The sequence below is a fragment of the Aythya marila genome (genome assembly GCF_965140915.1).
Source record: "Aythya marila genome assembly, chromosome: 1".
Lineage (NCBI taxonomy): Eukaryota > Metazoa > Chordata > Aves > Anseriformes > Anatidae > Aythya > Aythya marila.
In genome coordinates this window covers 17,093,290-17,111,867 of record NC_139042.1, presented here as the reverse complement: position 1 = coordinate 17,111,867, position 18,578 = coordinate 17,093,290, and the positions used below count along the sequence as shown (strand labels likewise).

The 18,578-nt window shown below is 44.4% G+C and overlaps 1 protein-coding gene across 1 annotated transcript; it reads right to left on the bottom strand.

The window, feature by feature from the left end:
* Positions 1-5,235: 5,235 nt before the first annotated feature.
* On the bottom strand, positions 5,236-17,895 carry RAB39A (RAB39A, member RAS oncogene family). The gene is made up of 2 exons (XM_082752802.1): positions 17,338-17,895; positions 5,236-8,447 (listed from the first exon to the last, which is right to left on the bottom strand). The coding sequence occupies exons 1-2, from the start codon at positions 17,688-17,690 to the stop codon at positions 8,021-8,023; spliced, it is 780 nt and encodes a 259-aa protein (XP_082608928.1). The 5' UTR covers positions 17,691-17,895; the 3' UTR covers positions 5,236-8,020.
* Positions 17,896-18,578: the final 683 nt, after the last annotated feature.

Genomic DNA, 18,578 nt, shown 5'->3' with positions numbered 1-18,578 from the left:
TAGTACCCATTATTGTGACATTCATGCAGCTGGCCTGGAAGGAGCAGTGATATGCTCCTGCCCTGGCATGCTCCCATGCTGTACTTGTGAACAGTCCAGTCAAGGAATAAAGAAAACGAATAACTGAGAAGCCTCTGAGACAAGGAGTGAATAGTACTTTTACTGATATTAAAAATAAAGTTCATTTCATTTTGCATGGCTTACATAATGACTGTGATTTTTTTTTATTATTATTATTATTTTTTTTCTAAATATCTGTGCATTATTTTTCTGGGAAGTAAAGACATCTCTGAGCTTCAAGGCTTTGTGGTATTTTAGTACCACTTCAGGGCACTTCGAAAGTACAAAGTGTTTCATAATCTCGTTTTATTTGCTATATTTCTATTGCAAATGGACTATTACTAAATTCTGATGGTAATTAAGATATTAATTATTGATTAGTATATGGTGCTACATTGCTCTACAGTTTTATATCCTTTGCATGGACTGTAAAAGACAGAGTGAATGACACTTAATCCCGGAGCTGTCCGAAGTGATTTGCAAGTAGCAGCTCATGAAGATTTGGATGATCAGTGAAATGAATACCCTGCGTAATATCCTAGATGGCTGGAGTGAATTGAGTCCAGGGGCAAATCTGTTAGCTTTGAGTTGCATCAGAGAGAGACGTACGCACTTCTATGCACCTAATTCCCTGAAACACATGGTATGAGTAAGACATACATGGTTGCTTCTAATTTTTACTTAGTCCATGATGGAAAATAAGAAAAAAATGGTGAGTGATTAGTCAGTTTTAGACTCCTTTCCAGTCAAACTAGATAAATTTAGTAGAAATTTAGTAGAGATTCCCCTCGAAAGGAAACCTCGTTCATCACTGCAGTACTGTCCCTTGCATGACCTGTGCTATGACGGTCTCTGAAGATACTTTAAAGGGGCAAGGAGACACAGAAACCTACACCTGCAGCTGAAAACAGAAGCACCATCGGTGACCAAACTTTTAATGTGAAACTTCTGTGTTTGTTTCTATTTCTGCAAGAAAAAAACAACTTTTTTTTTTTTCCTTTTTTTTTTTCTGTTTACTATCTGGGCTTCAGCTCACCATTTCAGCTAATGACAAGAGTATCCTGGAAAATTTGCCTGCATGTAGGAGTGGAGATTATTGTTGCTTTCACATAAAATTGTGTAAGATTTTTGTATCTTAGCATTACCAGAAATGCCCATCCTGCTTGTTATGCCAACATTGTCCTTTAGATTAGATAACTCTTCTCCCTCCCTGATGTTTATTCCCCTCTGATATGTTTTTAGACAACAGTGCTATTCCCTCGCAGTTTGCCTGGTGGAAAAGTTTGCTTTTTGCCCTGAGTTACGCTGAAGATGATGCGTAGCGGTGCAGTGCTACTGTTTGCAGGCAGAACCTGCAGGAGGGTTTTTGCCCAGGCTGAATTCCTCCTGGGACATGGAGAAGCACATGGCGTGCGATAGACAAAATGTGGCCATTGTTCCGTGCCCAGTCACGGAGCTGCAGAGAACCGCTGCAGGGAATTGAATCTGATCTAATTTTTCCTCTCCTAGCCTTTTTTGGACAGCTAGAAATTTACTGTTCCATTCACTCAGTGTACTCAGGGAGCTGTACTTTGTGGAGCGTGGTGGAGTGCAAGAGGATTTAACACGAAAAGTTATAATTTTGTATGCTGCTTTTCTGACACTTGCTCACAAATTCAGCTCCTTTTCGCTGCTCAATGAGCTTTGTCTCTGCTTTGTTTTAAAAGCTCTCTGAGAATCAGACACTTTTCCACAGAGAAGTGGGCAGAGAAAAAAGTCCCAGCAAAATGAACGGTGTTGCTGTTTCAATGCTCTGACTGACAAGAGTCGAGGCTTCTGAGCTTATGCCCTGGCATAGGTTGCTCTTTTATTGCATGTTACACTGGCTGTACATCAGGGAAATGACAAACATGATATGCAGAGACAAGACTTTTTTTTTTTTTTTTTTTTCCCCTGAATAATACAGAGTTATTATTTTTACATAGCAAATTAATGTAAAATATGACTAAATAGCTAAACTATCTGCCTGTCGTAGAAAACTTAAGCAATCCTGAGAATTCTCTAAAGTGCTGCCGAGCAGTGCCAGCCCTGCCAGTTTTTTATTACTAGGATTATGACTGAAATATTTTCCGTATTTCTTCCCTTTAGTCTTAGGACCTTCATACTTGAAAAATATTAGTGGTTGTTGTTATCGCCCTGCTCCCTGTGATGCCTTAGTGCCAACTGTAGCTTCTGGCAGTGCTTCCCTGTAAAGCAGACATGCAGGGGGGGAGAGTGAGATGGGAAGAAGTCTGCAAGGTGGGTGCAGTGTCCACACAGATTTATACCCAACCGTTCCTCTCCTGTGGCTGCCCACAGCATTAACTGATCCTTAGGGAGCAGCTGGAGTGGTGGATGCAGCAGCCTGTAGATCTTTGTCAGCTCCAGGTCTTTGGCACTTTCCTTCATCCCACCCGCAGTCCCACAGCAATTATGGCAATTCCTGCAGTGCGCTAAGGGCTCTGACAACGTTCAGTCTCATTGCTCTCTCTGGGCAGGGCAGGGGTGGAGGAGGTGATCTGTGTCCTCCTTTCTGTCCTGACCTGATGCATTCATTTCCCAGGCAACCGAGTTCTGTCCTGGCCAGTTTATTGCTACAGGAGACTTTGTCCATCGCTCCACAATTTTCATAGAAAAGGAAAAATCAGTTTTTACACAAGCAGGTTTGAAGCCACAGCAACGAAGAATCCCAGTGATTTAGCTGAAATTTCAGTTCTCTTACCTAGGCATTGATTTTATTTACAGTGCATGCAACTTCTTGTTTCTGCTCCTAGGTTTCTTTAGAAGCTTTGGCTGCAAGGTGGGACTTGAGCAGCCTGTGGAGGTAAGCAGGGTTATTCTTAGTTTGATCTGCCCTTGCGGGCTGACACTGCTGAAGGCTGGTGTCAGCTGTTGCACAGCTCTGCTCCCACTCCCAGCAGGTGACACGCTGAGTGTCAGTCCCCAAGTAGCCCAGGCCTCGCCTAAAACGGGACTTTCACTGCAAAACGAGTACAGGGGACACCCTCAAAGATGCTGGTCCATTCTAGCAGCTCTGGGTCTTGATTTTGGATTCTTTATCTGTGAGTTTAAATTAAAATTTACCTGCCCCTCCATAAAAAGCTCCTACTCCCTGTTCCTGTCCACCCTTCAGGGGCAAGGGGCAGTCAGGGTGGATGATGCCATTCAGGTGCTGCGGTGGCGTTTGCTACTGAGCAGCTATTCCCAGGGAAAAAGCCCACCGTGTGTGTATTGTGCTATTCTGGTTCGTTATCACAGTTTGGTATTTGTCAGCGAGTCCTTTTCCTGGACACACTTGAGTCTCGTGTTCGCTGTTCCAGGCGTTGCTTGTGGGAGCAGCAGCTCCAAGAAGAAAGGTAATGGCTCAGTGCAGGTCTGGGTTTCCAGAGCCGGCTCTTCCATGGCAGAATTGCTGCTCAGTGAAATATTTTTGGGCTCTCAGAACCAGCTTTGTTTTCTTCACACGTAGGCTACACTCCCACTAATTAAGTATTATGCAAGGCAAATCGTCTTCAGGAACCTGCACAACTTCATAGTCTTCACGTTACGCTGGACTGGCACGTCTTCAATCGCATTACGTTTGTCAGATGTGCACGTTCACTGGAACGTGATCAACAACCCGCCATGCTCGAGAGTAAAAATCAGTTTTTCCGCAGCTGCATTCGCCTCACAGAGGAGGGAATTTTGCTGAGTACAATGGCACCGCCTGTAGGTAGTCGGATTTCAGCTGAAAGCCTCGAGCAACCTAATGCTACACCCAGGCTTTGAATTACTGCTAGAAGCAGGCTGGGAAATATGTGTACATGCATTCATGAGATTCATCTTTCTCTCTAAAGATCAGGAAGATGAATTTTTTGGTCAACTTTTTCCCATTCTAAATACATTCTATGATACTCTTATTATCCTTAAGAAACTCACTTAGGCATTGTAAGTGGTGCTGCATACAGTTGCATACTGTGACAATGCATCGTTAGAGGAATCATTAGAGAACAGCAAATGTTAGCTATAGACAGTTGTATTTTAACGCTTAACCATTTCCCAAACAGCCCAGCACGTCTGCAGTAGGCTGTCATGCCCCTTCCAGGCCAGCACAGAGAACAAGCCCTGGGCCCTCCTTGCTCTCTGAGGCTGAACAAAGGCTGCTGAGGCTGCTGGGCCAGCTCTGGGCAAAAGGCAAGGGTGGAGGTTTGGAGAAGCTGCTGTTACGTGCTCGGGTCTCCAGCTGGGGGAAAATTGCTCTCCCGGATGTTAATTATGTAAAGAGAGCAAGGAGGTGTGTGCTGTGCGAGGGAGCTGGAACACAGTGCCTGACATACCTGTGAGGTTTGGGGATCCACCCATCCTTGCTCTAAGTAAGCAGCCCGGGTGCCAGTCCCAGGTTGGCTGGAGCAGGGGGATCTCAGCACCGAGCAACTCAAGTGCACGTGGGCACCCAGTTAAGCAGCATTATTTTCTGTGAGCACAGGGCAGCCACCAGGAATTCAACCATCTAGCACAGAGTTAGCTCAGTAGGCCTATTCCATAACGACGGCAGAAATGAATGCTATGAATGTGTGTTACCTCAGGTTTTTTCCTTGATTCCCTGACACGACTCCTGAGGTGTGTAGCTATGCTCTGTTTCTTGCACAGGACAAATCCAGTTATAAGCAAGCCAAAATATCTGAAGAAATCATGTATAAAACACTTAAATGAGCAGAGAAAGATTATTTTTTTCTTTATCAAACTTAAAGCAATGCAAGTTAAAAACTGTAGGAAATCAAAAACAGTTTCTCATATCCGTTCATTCGCTGGACCTGCGAACCCAAATACAAACAGGTTTTATTTTAACTGTTTTTTCCTTTTCCTATCTGGGATTTACCAAACTTTAATTTGCAACTGGTTTTTGTTCTTGTTTGTTCATTTTTAATCTTTTCTACTTTTCTAATTAGGTTGCCAAATTTATGGAAATTTCATTTTGGTATCAATAGTAAGCATCGCATTTGTCCTTTCTTGGAGAAAAAAAAGGAATATACATGCACTGAACTATAATCTGCTCTACAGCATGTTCAACCTGTTACTTATACACTCAGTGCAAAGCATCTGAAAGCAAACTGACATATTTCAGCACGTAATCTATTTATCAGACGTTTCCATTAACTGCAAGCATGTAGTGAGAAGGTATGGTATTGGTTTAATATATCGTCAGGATAGACAATGTTTGAATGTACACGTTAATCTACATTTTTAGGAGTTACAAATAAGACAACGATGTGCACAGTACTTGAAAATGCAGTGAATTTCTCTTCTCGTTGCATTGACAACACCAGTTCATCACACAGTTGAAGCTGGTTCAAAGCTCTACTCCCACTGTAATAAATGTGACAGACACTTACAGGTACAACGTTCGCAGCAGAGGTTGTTAAGGCTCTGTTCTGACGAGTGTTTATTTCTCTGTGCACACCTCCCCTCCCTCCCCTCTTCTCCCAGCCCCTTCTCTGCTGCACACACGCAGATTTCTTCATACAGAAGGAAAAGCTCATTGGTTCCAGAGTATTCAGGAAGAAAAGTTTAAGGGAAAAGATTTTAACCTGAAGGTAATGTGTAATGAAAAGTAGATTTATAATAACTGCAATACCTGGTACTTATATAGCTGTTTTAATCTTTTAAATCATTTTTGGTATGATAGGAGAATGCAGCATCCACATCCCATGGATACTGCATCCGCTAAACGCTCTACAACAGATAGCACACACAGAGAGTCCAGACCAGAGATCCTTCAGTCAGACTGGGTCTCAAAGGACTTTGTGAATGCCAGGAAGAACGATCAGCTCCATTTCTGAGATACAGGTGAGGCACAGAAAACTTAAATGCCTTGCTCACAAACACACAGTGACCCAGTGGCAGACTTCAGGCCTGTTGGCTCCCCAGCCACCGGTTTATTTATTGGTCCATTTTGTCCTCTTAAACAACTAAGAGAAGATCTTTTGAGATACACAACATGGGCCCACTATGATAATCAGTGTCAAATGCACACAACCTGATTTCTGCACTAGCTTTTGGCATCTGTTGTCATGGATGTTTACTTAGAGTGCCTAAAATGCCCTCAAATCAAAATGGAATTGGTAGAAATGACTAAAATGTGTAGTTTAATAGACAATCAGGCTCACAGCAATTACTTTGTGGCATGCTGAGACTAGAATTACCTAACTATTTTAATTGCTAACGAATTAAGGCTGATTCCTGTTTATATTAAGGCCTCTGTATCATTCTACGACAGCATAACTGTGCCTCAGTGCAAATGAGACTCAGACTATTGAAAAAATAACCTTTCTGTTCCCTCAGAAGACAATGATTTTTAGTGGCCCTAAATGAAGAAATTGACTGGAACCAACTTGTCTTGACAGCATGTAATATTTACAAAAGGCTTGTAAAAGGACCTAAAAGTAATCTGAAGGAAAACCAATTGCACAACTGTTGAAGAAAAAAGTTAAGATTAGATGGACCTGTTCCTTGACCATGAAAATGGAGAATTGTAACCTGAAAACACGTCTTTATATGAAAGTAATTGGCTTGATGTTCAGAGGTTATGAGTATGCTCAGGTAAACTGTAGATGCTTATCAACTCTGGAGATCAAGCCACCTTGTTACACTACTAGAGATAAAATAGACACAGACTCATTTGGTTTTTAAGTGCTAGACATACAGGGCACAGTTTGCGTAAAGCTAGTGTGTGTTATATTCAGAGTAGTAGTAGTAGAATGACCTCAAGCTCAGTAAAATGCTACATGATCACAGATTTCTCCTATTATTATTGTTATTAAAAGCTATCGTGTGTTGCTCTCTTAGAATAGGGCTTCTCCAACTTTGCTGCCTGTAGCCAAGAATTATTTCAGAAATTCTTTTTTCTCCAAACACTGTACTTGTAACAGTTTTGGTTTTAAAACCTTTATTTTTTGGGCAGCCAATTAACATTTGTTGGCTGAGATTAAACCAATCCTTATTCTCTTCAAATGCAAGGTCTGGGTCCCCATGGGTTGCAGCACTTTTAAATTCCTTTTTACATCTAGCTAGAAGTAGATTTTTATTTTTTTTTTAAGGTGATATGGAAATTGTTTGTGTAAATTAACGCAATTCTTTAGGCATCAGTGTGGCTATGGTAACTACCCAGCTGAGGATCTGGCCTCCAAAATGTAACACAGGCAGTTGGGAAATCTATTTTGTATACAAGTCAAAATAGCTGGATCATACGTGATGTTACATTTAGTTTCATTGGCAATTCAGAAAATATTTAATAGTAAATTTCATTGCTAAATTTCATTGCTTCTATTACCCATTTTCATATACAAATAAATCATCTTTTCTAAAACATTCTTTTTCTTTAGTAAGGCTTGTATTCATAATCATATCAAAAGTGTTTGCTATTGGAGCAATCTTTCAGCTTGCTTTATTTAGAATTATCTTTATTATGAAATTCTACAGTTTACTAAACTTCAATGTTGATGAGCAATGCTGCACTTGAGTAAAGAATCACATTAAAAAAGTATAAGGTATGGTATTTTCTTGTCCAAAACTAAGGCAGGATGAACAAAAGTAATAAGCTCATCTCATCCTCACCTAGCAGGGCTTGATTTTAAACTGTATTCAAAGTACAGAGCCCAGGAGAGGATGTTGTCACGGTGATTATTGCGCTTGCACAGCGTCTTGCTATAGGATTAATTTTTCCTTTAGCAATCTATAATTTCTTTTCCTGAAGACCACATAAAGATATTGTACTCTGTAAAAGAAAAAAAAAAAGCACTTAAAGCTTTATGAAGTTATGAATTAGACAAAAGGACACAAAACCAAGTTATTATCCTATGATTCAGCTATGCCATGATCTCATATTGTTTCAGAATTATTATTCTGTTATTTAGGTTGGAGTCGTCTTCTGAACACCTGATGTGCTCTTTGGCATGCTACACATTCAGCAGATGCACTGTCTTCTGGGCTTTACGGCTTCCTCTGATGAATGCACAACGTTTGGAACAAAGCCACTCTTAACACCTTCCCATCCATCTTGTATTGTGATTTCTCCTTTTTTTACAAGTTCATAGATGTCTCGTGTAAGAATTGTAAAGGACTCTTCAACATTTGTGGCATCTTTTGCTGAGGTTTCTATGTATTTCATACCACAGGCAGATGACAGTTTTTCAGCTTCTTCCCTTGTAACCTCACGCTGTGATACTAAGTCACATTTATGTCCCACTAACAGGAAAACAATCTGAAAGGGCTGTACATGCATTTTTGCTTCTTCTAGCCAGTCTTTCACATGTTCAAAAGATCGCCGATTTGTGATGTCAAACACTAGCAAGCCACCGACAGAATTGCGATAGTAAGATCGTGTTATTGATCTGTGAAGAAAAACACAAAAAAGAAAATTAAAATATTTTTTCACTTTATTTGTAAACAAGATACGTTTCCGTGTGATAACGTTCCTTTTTGACCCACTGTAAGTTTTATGAACTAACTGCTTTTTTGAAATTAACTGGAATTTATTAATTTACCTTTTCCACAAAAAAAAAAAGATCGTTTTACTTTTTTCCTACTTCAGAAGTCATATTCTAAATGTTCTTGAAGTCAACATTTCTATTGCCAATTTTGAACGCTGAATTTTTCTGCAAAGTACTCTTTATTAGCAAACTGTGCACATGTTCACAGGACAATATTTATACATATATATATATAGACAGCATTTGTTAAAGTCTGAGTCCTTCAGTTTTATATGAATATTCACTTCACTCTGTTCTAATCAGTCATTTTAAAATGAAACAGGTAAACTGTATCCTTTTGTATTCCTTACAGACTAATGGTTTGATAGAAAATATTGTACAGATAATCCCGAGTTATTTGTGCTTGTAGAGGTCAATTGACCAAGGAAGGAAGCTCCCTCAACAACACTGTATAATATTAACTGAGCTGGGCAAACACACACTTGTTACAGCACTGACAAAGAACACTTCTACTTCCAGCATATCATTCATGTGGAGGTTCACAAGCTCTTCATTAATTACGTTTATTATTTTTTGGCACTTCCAGGATTGGTGGACATGTTTTCTGCTTTTCAGCCCTCTATGTTCCAGGCCATTCGCTGGAAGTAATTTTGGAAGAAGGAGACCCTTCCTCCAGAAAGATTTTTAATATGCTGTAGAATAATAATAACATATTAAAAAAAAAAAAAAGTTAATTAGAATGTAGAGAAAGATATGGGGACTAAAAAATGATTTTAAGTCTGTAATCATGTGCAATAGGGCAGGATGGAGAAGGTGAGAAGCGACATTTTAAAGGAAGGGATGGCCTACCTAGAAGTGGATGCAAGCACTATAGTAGTAGTGTAAACATATAGCAAGAGTGTATATGTAAGTATTCTCCAGATGAAATGAGACATAAAATCTATATTAACTGTCATATATTAAGGAATTAACTATATTTTATCTTAAGATTATGGGGAGAATGGAGCTTCAAAACATTTGAATCAGGATGAATGGCACACAGCTGCATCTTGCCATAAAAGGAGCTCCCTCTGATTTTCACTTAATCACATTTCAGATAGTGTTTTCTAACAATTTGAACACCGAGGCATAATTAGGAGCAGCAGTCATATTGCAGATAGGTAAGTGCAGTTAGATAAGGCTTAGATTACTTGGCATAACTAAATTAATGTAGTCACAGCAAACTGCATTTGAATGGGTTTTATTTAGATAAAGGGGGGGGCGGTTGTTTGTCTTAATGTTTTAGAAAGATCTTTCCTATGTTTCCAGCAACAGAGTACTCCATGGAGTACATCTCTGATCAGTTTAAATCTGCAGACAATAGGGTCTCACCCTCAACTTACTCACATAGCCTGGGTATGAAAAATGACCATAAATAAAGGCTGTTGTATTTTGTGAAGTACTAAATAAAGATATCACAACGATCTGCTTCAGGTTTTCTTTTTTTTTTTCTTTCAGTAAAACAGTTGCAAAGACAGATGAATACATCAAAACAATTCAGGTTGTTCCAGACAGAGCTGAAGTGTGTGACAAAAACAGGATTTGGTTTCGAAAAGTGATAGCTAATACAACCAATTTTCAAGAAAAAGAACCTGTCCTGAAAGCAGTTATGCCAAAGCAATATATTAGCAGCTGAAAAAAAAGGTTAGTACTGAAAAAGCATGGCATCATTTGCTTAGCATTTTTATGTAGAATAATGTTGTATCGTGTGTCTGTGAAGTGGAGCACTGAAGAGCAGTATTTATTGCCTTACTGCGTGCTTACACATGGAATTGTGTACCCTTGTTGGCTGTAACTCAGTTCCGCAGAGCTACGCCAACTGGCACTAGCTGGCGATCTAGGCCATTATATTTAATTTTCTGTATATGTTGCCTGTAACAAAGATGATTAAAAAGCATCTGTAACTCTGGGCTGCGCATCGCAAAAACTGGGAAAAACATCTGGGCACACGAACATAGTGGGTTGTTCAACAGTATCTGAAACATCCCACAGATGCAAAATATTTGACTTAAATACGACAATTAGAGTAGAGTAAGTATGGACAAATGTATCAGTGGATGTCAGAGTTACTTGGAAAATGAACTGTGTAAAGTGGGTGTACTTCATGGTCTGGTAAGTCTCTGCTTCTTTTTTTCTCTCACCCTATGAAACTAAGTACAAGAGCAAATTTTACCTCATTAATGTTATGCCTAAAGGTTATAGGACTTTTAGGTGCCTTCAGCAAGGCTTAGGCAGAGCTAAAAGACCAACATCTCTAGCTGTGCTCCACTCAGCTGCATGGAAAGGAAGTTGTGGGGAGCTGGGGTCAGCCTCTTCTCACAGATAACTAGTGACAGGACTAGAGGGAATGGCCTCAAGTTGCACCAGGGGAGGTTCAGGTTGGAAATGAGGAGACATTTCTTCTCAGAAAGAGCAGTCAGGCACTGGGACGGGTTGCCCAGGGAGGTGGTGGAGTCACCGTCCCTGGGGGTGTTCAAGGAGAGGTTGGACGTGGTGCTTGGGGACATGGGTTAGTGGGTGACATTGGTGGTGGGGTGATGGTTGGACCAGATGATCTTGGAGGGCTTTTCCAGCCTTAATGACAGTGATTCTATGATTCTGTATCTAACCGTGGTGCCCAGACGAGCTCTGCAGGGCCTGTGTGCTCTGCCTCTGCGCGGGCTGGGAGCGCCTCACAGGGCAGCGCCTGCCTTCCCTCGGCTCCTGTCACAGCCGGAAACCAACCCGAGTGTCCCAGGAGCAGCTCCTCGGGAACACACCAAACACCTTCAGATGGATTCCAGCTCCTCAGGAAATGCAGGTGAGCTTTCTCTTAGTGACAGCACCTACCTCTCACACAGCTCCCTATGCATCGCTTCACCAGGCACAGGGCCCTGTGCACAGGGCCCACACTACAGAGGCCACCCCAAGCGTTCTGCTCAGAGCACTTCCACCTTTAGAGATGGTGCAGACCATGTCAATATGCTGTGTAGGTCTTCACCGAAAAGCCTGATGATGAGTGTGCAAGGTGGCCAGCAATAGATAAGGAGGGCTGAGAGTCATCTGGAAAGCTTGGGGGCCACTGGCCGTAGGCCCTCAGGGGAAGAGGAGGTGCTGGGCTCATCTAAGCAAACGCAGAAGTTGAGTGAAGGGAGGAATACTCTCTTCTTTTGTTGGATCTGTGCATGAGAGACAAGTTCACAGGGATTTTTCAAGGTGCACTTCTTAAGTTCTGAACCCAGGAGCACTCAGATATTTCATCCCTTGGCCAGGTAATGTAAAATGCACAAAGGACTTACAACACTGGTCAGACTCTGCAGTGCTGCTGTTCAGAGCAAAGCCCTTACTCACCAGTCTAGAGTTGTACTCCTGCTTCTGGCTCAAAAAGCCTGTACTCCTCTCTGTGCAGTGCCACCATTGGGAGTGAGAAACACTGACCCAGACCCCTGAATGGCCTTCTTGGTAAGATGCACTCCGAGATTAGGAAAGATGTGTCCAAGCACACTTTTCCTGCTTCCTGCAGGAATGTTTTGTGTTGTTATTGTAAAGAAACAGCAAGAACTGGCTGGACGCCAAGCAGCCAGGCCCCTGGTAAAGCAAGAGGTTGCAGACTGTTGATGTGCTCAGAACCCTAAGAGCTGCATTTTATAGGAGCTACAGGCACCTGTACTTCACGAACAGGGAGGGCATTCTCTGTTCTCTTCCTACCTTTGCTCCCAGGAGGTGACTCCAGGCTGTGCACTTCACGTGGCAGAAGCCCCTCAAAGCAGGGTTGGTTTTGGTCCCTCTCCCACCCCCATCACTTCCCCTTTGCTGTCCCTGGGACACGTCCCACCTGAGGCTGTGCTCGGTCTGATGCTTCAGGCATTGTGCAAGGAACCTTCCTAATACAAGGCTCTGGATCTCACCCCAGCAACCAGGCAACTAAGTGATATCTAGCCCTAGATCTTCTAATAGCTTTTAAAGTGGTATTTCTCAGCAGCCTTCAGCTGATACAACTGAAGGAAAAAGCCTTCAACACACGACATTGCCCTTCTACAGCAGCACCATCTCAACAAAGCAAGCAATCCCAAGCTGGCGAGGACACTGCAGCCTAAAAAGAGACAATGTGGTGCAAATACGACAGAGGTCTACAAAACCACGAGTGCCACAGGCAGAGCAGATAAAGATTCAAAGTTAACCTCTTCAAGTACAAAAGCTCGAGGCTGCCAAGTATAGCTGGGAGCCAGACTCAAAAGAAACAAACTGAAAAATTGGCTCTTCGTGCAGCAGCTGGTAGACTTGTGGATCTCCTTGGGAAAGATGTTATGAATGCAGAGAGGTTGTCTGTGATGCACAGCAGACCAAACAAGAGACTGATTGAGGTTTAGTAAATAGATAAACCACATCAGTCTCAGGAAATCCCTCAAATTGAAAGTACTGGCTAGCAGAGTACCCTGGAGAATTCAGAGACTCTATCAGAGACAAGATACCTGAGTACGGACCCTAGACAAAACCAGACCAGCCCTCCTTGGATTCTTTGATGAGCAGAGAATCCCCTGACAGGATTACACACGCTTTGGTAAGCGTTGCAGGATCAGACTCCAAAAGCAAAATGTTTTTAACTCCTTTATGAAGAAAACTCCTTTTTGAAGAGAAGAAGAAAACCTTAGGGTCAGGATGAGGAGCGGATGGTGGGTAAGGTTTAACGTTGTCCAGCTTATACGTAAAGGATGTTCAGATTCCAATTGCTCCAGTTATCCCCATGTAGATCCTAAATTCCCGAAATGTCTTCCTATGTAGACAGATAATTCTGGTTCAGCTAATTAATTGCCATAAAACTAGCATTATGGAAGGGAATGCGTCACTTGCAGCACCATGATTCATTTTCTGTGGGGAAGGAGGGAGAGGAGAGTATTTCCTTTGGCAGTGGGAGAGCCTTCAGCCAAGGACAGGGTGGGATTAGGATGAAAAAATAATGGCCAAAGACCAGCCTTTCTTCTAAAGGCTTCCCTCATTCTTCCCCCATTCTAAAATGAGGGAGATGGCAGGCAATGAAGTCTGCTTTCCTGAAAAGCCTTCAGACTATGTGTTGGAAGTGGGAAGCACATCTTATTTTGGATTTAGAATCTGGCAAATCTGCCTGTGGCTTTGAATGAAAGGGGACTGAACTCTCCGATCCATCCCCGCACCTACCTTTCACGTGTCTTATCATTCTGCCTACGACACTTCGTTTTTCTTCTGTTCCTTTGTGCCTGATACTTCTTTGCTGCCTCCTCTCCTCCTCTCTCCACTTCTCTTTCACAGGAGACTCTGAACCCTTCTCGAAGCAATAGGTAATGGAAATGTCCTAACAATGCCTTTGCGTGTGCCTTGTTGGAGGCGCAAGCTGATAATGTTTCAGGAGGGAGTTTGGCTGCTTCAAGTGGAAGTAGGTACTAAAGGAAGGAAAAAGCACTAAGGAAGCAGCACTAAGGAAAGGGAAACAACCCTCCTACCTACAGAGGTGAGTGCAACCCCTTCTGCCTGGGGTCTTGGGGCTGTGCAGCTCCTTGCAGTGCATGGCACACCGGCCATTGACAGTGGGTATGCTGCAGTCTCTGGCCAGTATAATATGTAACACATTATACCATCTTTGTCTGGAAGTTACAAAAATTGATGTAAGCGTTATTGAAAAGGTAATTCTTATTTTCTCCCCCACTCCATGCAAACAAAATCTAGGTTACAAAGCTCCTTAACTATGCTGCTGTTAAATACGGACTGTCCTAGCATCCTCTAGACTGTCCTTAATCCTGATTTTCAGCAAAAATACCTGTATGAATAATATTTTTGCTCCTTTTGGAAAATGCTTGGCATTTGTAATAAAGGAAAGGTAAATACAGATAAAAGGCTGGAGAAAATCACTTTTCCCCTGACCAGAACCCGTTAAAAGGTAAGACTACAAGGACAAAAAGGGAACCACAACACCTTGATATCGAATGCTGTAAAGTTCCTCCAGATTGATCTACACTTGGAACTGCTGGAGGTGAGACTACTCCTCAAGAAGGCATATGTTATGATGTACAGTAATGATATGTTAGATTTTTTTTTACAAAGGATAACTTTAAAGTCTTTAGTTTTAATGGGAGTAGTTGTTAAATGCAGATTGTAAATTCTTTTTGAAATGATAACTTCCCACGTAGAGCACGTGTTCGTTCCACTCATTTATTCTGATTACGGTAGCGTAATGGCAGGGGAAAGTACAGGCTCAAAAAGAAGTCATCTTCTTAGCTTGATCTAAATATTAGGCTAAAGATGTAAGACCCTAATTAATACGCTCAAGGAAAGTCTTGGTAAGATGACGGCCACTGAACAATTGTTTTTGAAAATGAATTAGAAGATGTATTAATCACATCAGTCCATGGCTTTAGGATGACTTTAAATCAGTCATAGTGTTTCTTTCTCATTATGATTTCACTGATGCTTACCAGATGAACCAAACCTTCACTGAAAGCTTTATCTAGTTTTGAGGAGTTATTTTATACTAGGACTAAAGACTACATTATAATGACAGCAATTTTGAAAATACATACTGCTTGCTCAGAAAGAAGAGTAAGGGTAGTGTTTTATTTTCAAGATGTGTTGGAAACAGAACGTACCTAGTTAATATCATAGTCTGCTATATTATCGGGGTTAACATAACTGAGGCATTCCCATAGTATTATGTGCCTAACTTCTTGAAATCAGTTCTCTGTCTTAGCAGCATTGCTTCATAGCCTTGGAAGTTCCATGATTAAAATTCATTTTTGTTGGTTTTAAATACAGGAAAATTAAACCAAACGAATCACAGCGAAGTAGACCATGTGAAACAACCAGCCAGAGCAGCAGACTGCTGTAAATAACAACTAACCCCAAGTTAAGAAGAAAGGGAGAATCCCTTCTTTTCCTTAGTCTACGTTATGGACCTGAGTCTACGCTAAGCAGGTCTGTAGGTTCTTTTTCTAGTGACCCACTTGAGGCACTGACATGAGGCACGTTGTCTGTATGGCAGCCTGTACCATGGGAGATCCTGCTTACTGGTGCCCCACTGGTGTCCCCACAGATACAGTAAGTAACCGCACTGGCTGGGCTCATAACAAGTAAACTGTGCTCGCAGCTTGCCTGCGGAAGCGTTAAGAATTATTTTTCCTCTGAGCAGTAATGCAAACGAGGCGTGTTACGGATGATTTCTAAGAACGTGCAAGAAGCCCAGTTCAGATACAGAGGCATCAATGAACTAGGCACAGGTAAGCAATTTCTCTGAGAAAATAAGTGCTCTCGTTCAAGATGGTGTGATGGCAGGTGGGTCCCACCTGTCCCCGGGCAACGTCCCTAATGGCTGGGACAAAGAGAAGGGGGTGATTATACAGCCAGCATTTGTCCTGCACACGGGAACTCCCCGAGGAGCTTTTAAAGCTGGTTTTACCTCCTGTAAAGTACCAAAGCAAGTGAATTAGAGCACAACTGGGAATGTTAACTGCAAACTGCTCGGCATTCTGCAAAATTGGATTATTTCTCAGAATAATTAGTTCTTCCCCAAGACTATCCTTGCTTGTGTAGACTTCTCCAGTAGCAGAGAGCAGAACATGCAAGTTTTTAACCTGTGGTGTATAATTTAGTAAAATAGTTATAATTTACTTGAGTACATGCAAAACAGACTATGCAATAAATGCTGCAATATTGGTACAACAAGAAACTTCTAGCAGAAAAACAACCACAGATGTTTAAAACTACTTCCCCCAGCTTGTATCTGCTGGGCATTGGAAAAAACACAGATGTATACTCCTGGTAAATTTTAAAGCAGCTGAATGCATGACTCATCACTGAATATCCCCTGAGCATCCCCTTGTAAACGATGGCTATCATTGGAGTTAGGATGTATGCAAAACTCTGTATTTGCATTCCTTTCAGTCAAGTGCCTTGTCATTGGCTATCCTGGCTATTCGTCAGCAAATTCAAAATAAAGAGATTATACCTCCTTAGTCACTTGTTTACAAGGATTTCTCCTTCTTTGCTGGAAAGCACGAGGAGGATGAAAAATGTTAAGAGCTTGCCATTATCACTGGTAATTTCTTTCCTAACCCTTCAGAGGCCTGCCTGCGAAAATATATATAAGCCTGTGACTCATGCATGCCCAGGAAAGTTTTTTTTTGTTGTTTCACTGTGGTGCTTGTTATGGAACGAGGCTTCACCTCCCCTGGTAAGATGCTGAAACCCCACCTCTTGAGCCGAGTGCCAGGCTCTGCACAACTGTTGCAGAGGAAGCCAGGCAGCAGAAAGGGCTCTGCTGTTGTCGGTGTGGGGACCCATCGCAACCCCACTGCTGGACCCAGTGATGGGTGAAGCAGCACAGGGCACAGCAGGCAGATGGGCTGCGTGATAGCGCCCTGCTCACACCTACCTGGCTCGAAACCAACACTGTATGCAAACTGTGACAGAGAGGGGATGGGAGAGGGCTGAGCACTCGGTGCAGCATTGGAGCTGGCTGGGCTGCGCTCTCGCTGCCCTGGTGGATAGCGGGGCAGGTGCCCGAGGCAGGTGTAACGCCCCAGCGGGTGCCAGGGCCTGCGGTGCTGCGGGGACGGAGGGCAGGGAGCTGGCGGGCAGCGCTGCGGGGGAGGCGATGACAAAGTCAGAAGCGGGGAGGGCTGCGGGGCCCTCCGGCCACCAAGCTGCGGGCTCGGCACCCCCAGGCAGGGCGCAGGGAGGGCAGGAGGCCACTTGGCGGCTGGGGCTGGGCGGCGAAGGGCTGCCGGGGAGCCGGGGGGCCCCTTACCTGAAGCGCTCCTGGCCGGCCGTGTCCCAGAGCTGCAGCTTGACCCTCTTGCCGGGCTCGATCTCCACCAGGCGGGAGAAGAAGTCCACCCCCACGGTGGGGTCGGAGTGCAGCGGCCCGGGGAAGCGCCCCTCGGTGAAGCGGTGCAGGAGGCAGGACTTGCCCACGGTGGAGTCCCCCAGCACGATCAGGCGGAACTGGTAGATCCAAATCGCCGCGTCCATGGCGGCCCCGCCCGGGCCCGGCTCCTCCTCGGGGCTCTCTCGGGGGCTCTCCCGCGGCCGGGGCCGGGGCCGGGGCCGGTGGCGGTAGCGGTGCCCGCACCGCGCTCCGATCGCCCCAACGCCCGGCATGGGCGCGGCGGCGGGCGGGGGGGGGCCGAGCGGGGCGGGAGGGGGGGCGGCAGCACGGGCGGGCGGAGGGACGGGAGCCCCGAGCCGGCCGCTTCCCCCCCGCCCCGCTCCCGGGGGGCTCCCTGCGGCCGCCCGGGGCGGGACGGGGCGGGCAGGGGCGGCCGCTGTCCCTTCAGCACCGGCTGCCCGCCGGGGCCGCCCTCCCCTCGGCTGCGCTGCGGCGGCGCGGCAGAGCCCTCCCGCTTGGGCCGCCTCCTCCTCGTCTTCCTCCTCAGCCGCCTCCTCCTCCTCCTCCTCTGTCCTCTCCTCCTCCTCCTCCTCCTCCTCTTGGAGGTGCTGGGGACGCGGAGTGGAAGCCCCCGGGGTGGGGATGGGGGGAGCCTGAGGGAAAGGCGGGAGGGAGCCCGCAGGAAATGGCGGGCACGGAGCGGGGAGAGGGGGAGGTGGGCGAGGAGCTGGTGTGTGGCGACGGGGGAACATTTAAAATCATGGAAACACAGGGTCGTTAGGGCTGGAGGAGACCTCCAAGATCATCTGGTCCAACCATCACCCTACCACCAACACCACCATGTCCCCAAGCACCACGTCCAACCTTTCCCTGAACACCCCCAGGGACGGTGACTCCACCACCTCCCTGGGCAACCCGTCCCAGTGCCTGACTGCTCTTTCTGAGCAGAAATGTCTCCTCATTTCTAACCTGAACCTCCCCTGGTGTAACTTGAGGCCATTCCTTCTAGTCCTGTCACTGGTTATCTGAGAAGAGGCCGACCTGCAGCTCCCCACAACTTCCTTTCAGGCAGTTGCAGAGAGCAGTAAGGTCTCCCCTGAGCCTCCTCCAGACTAAACAAACCCAGTTCCCTAAGCTGCTCCTCACAGGACTTGTGTTCC

Bases quoted from the DNA above. Each gene is read 5' to 3' on its own strand.
- RAB39A (XM_082752802.1), bottom strand. From the start codon at position 17,690: ATGCCGGGCGTTGGGGCGATCGGAGCGCGGTGCGGGCACCGCTACCGC. The intron at 8,448-17,337 runs GTAAGGGGCCCC...TTTTCTTCACAG, and splicing joins GCCGGCCAGGAGCGCTTCAG to ATCAATAACACGATCTTACT.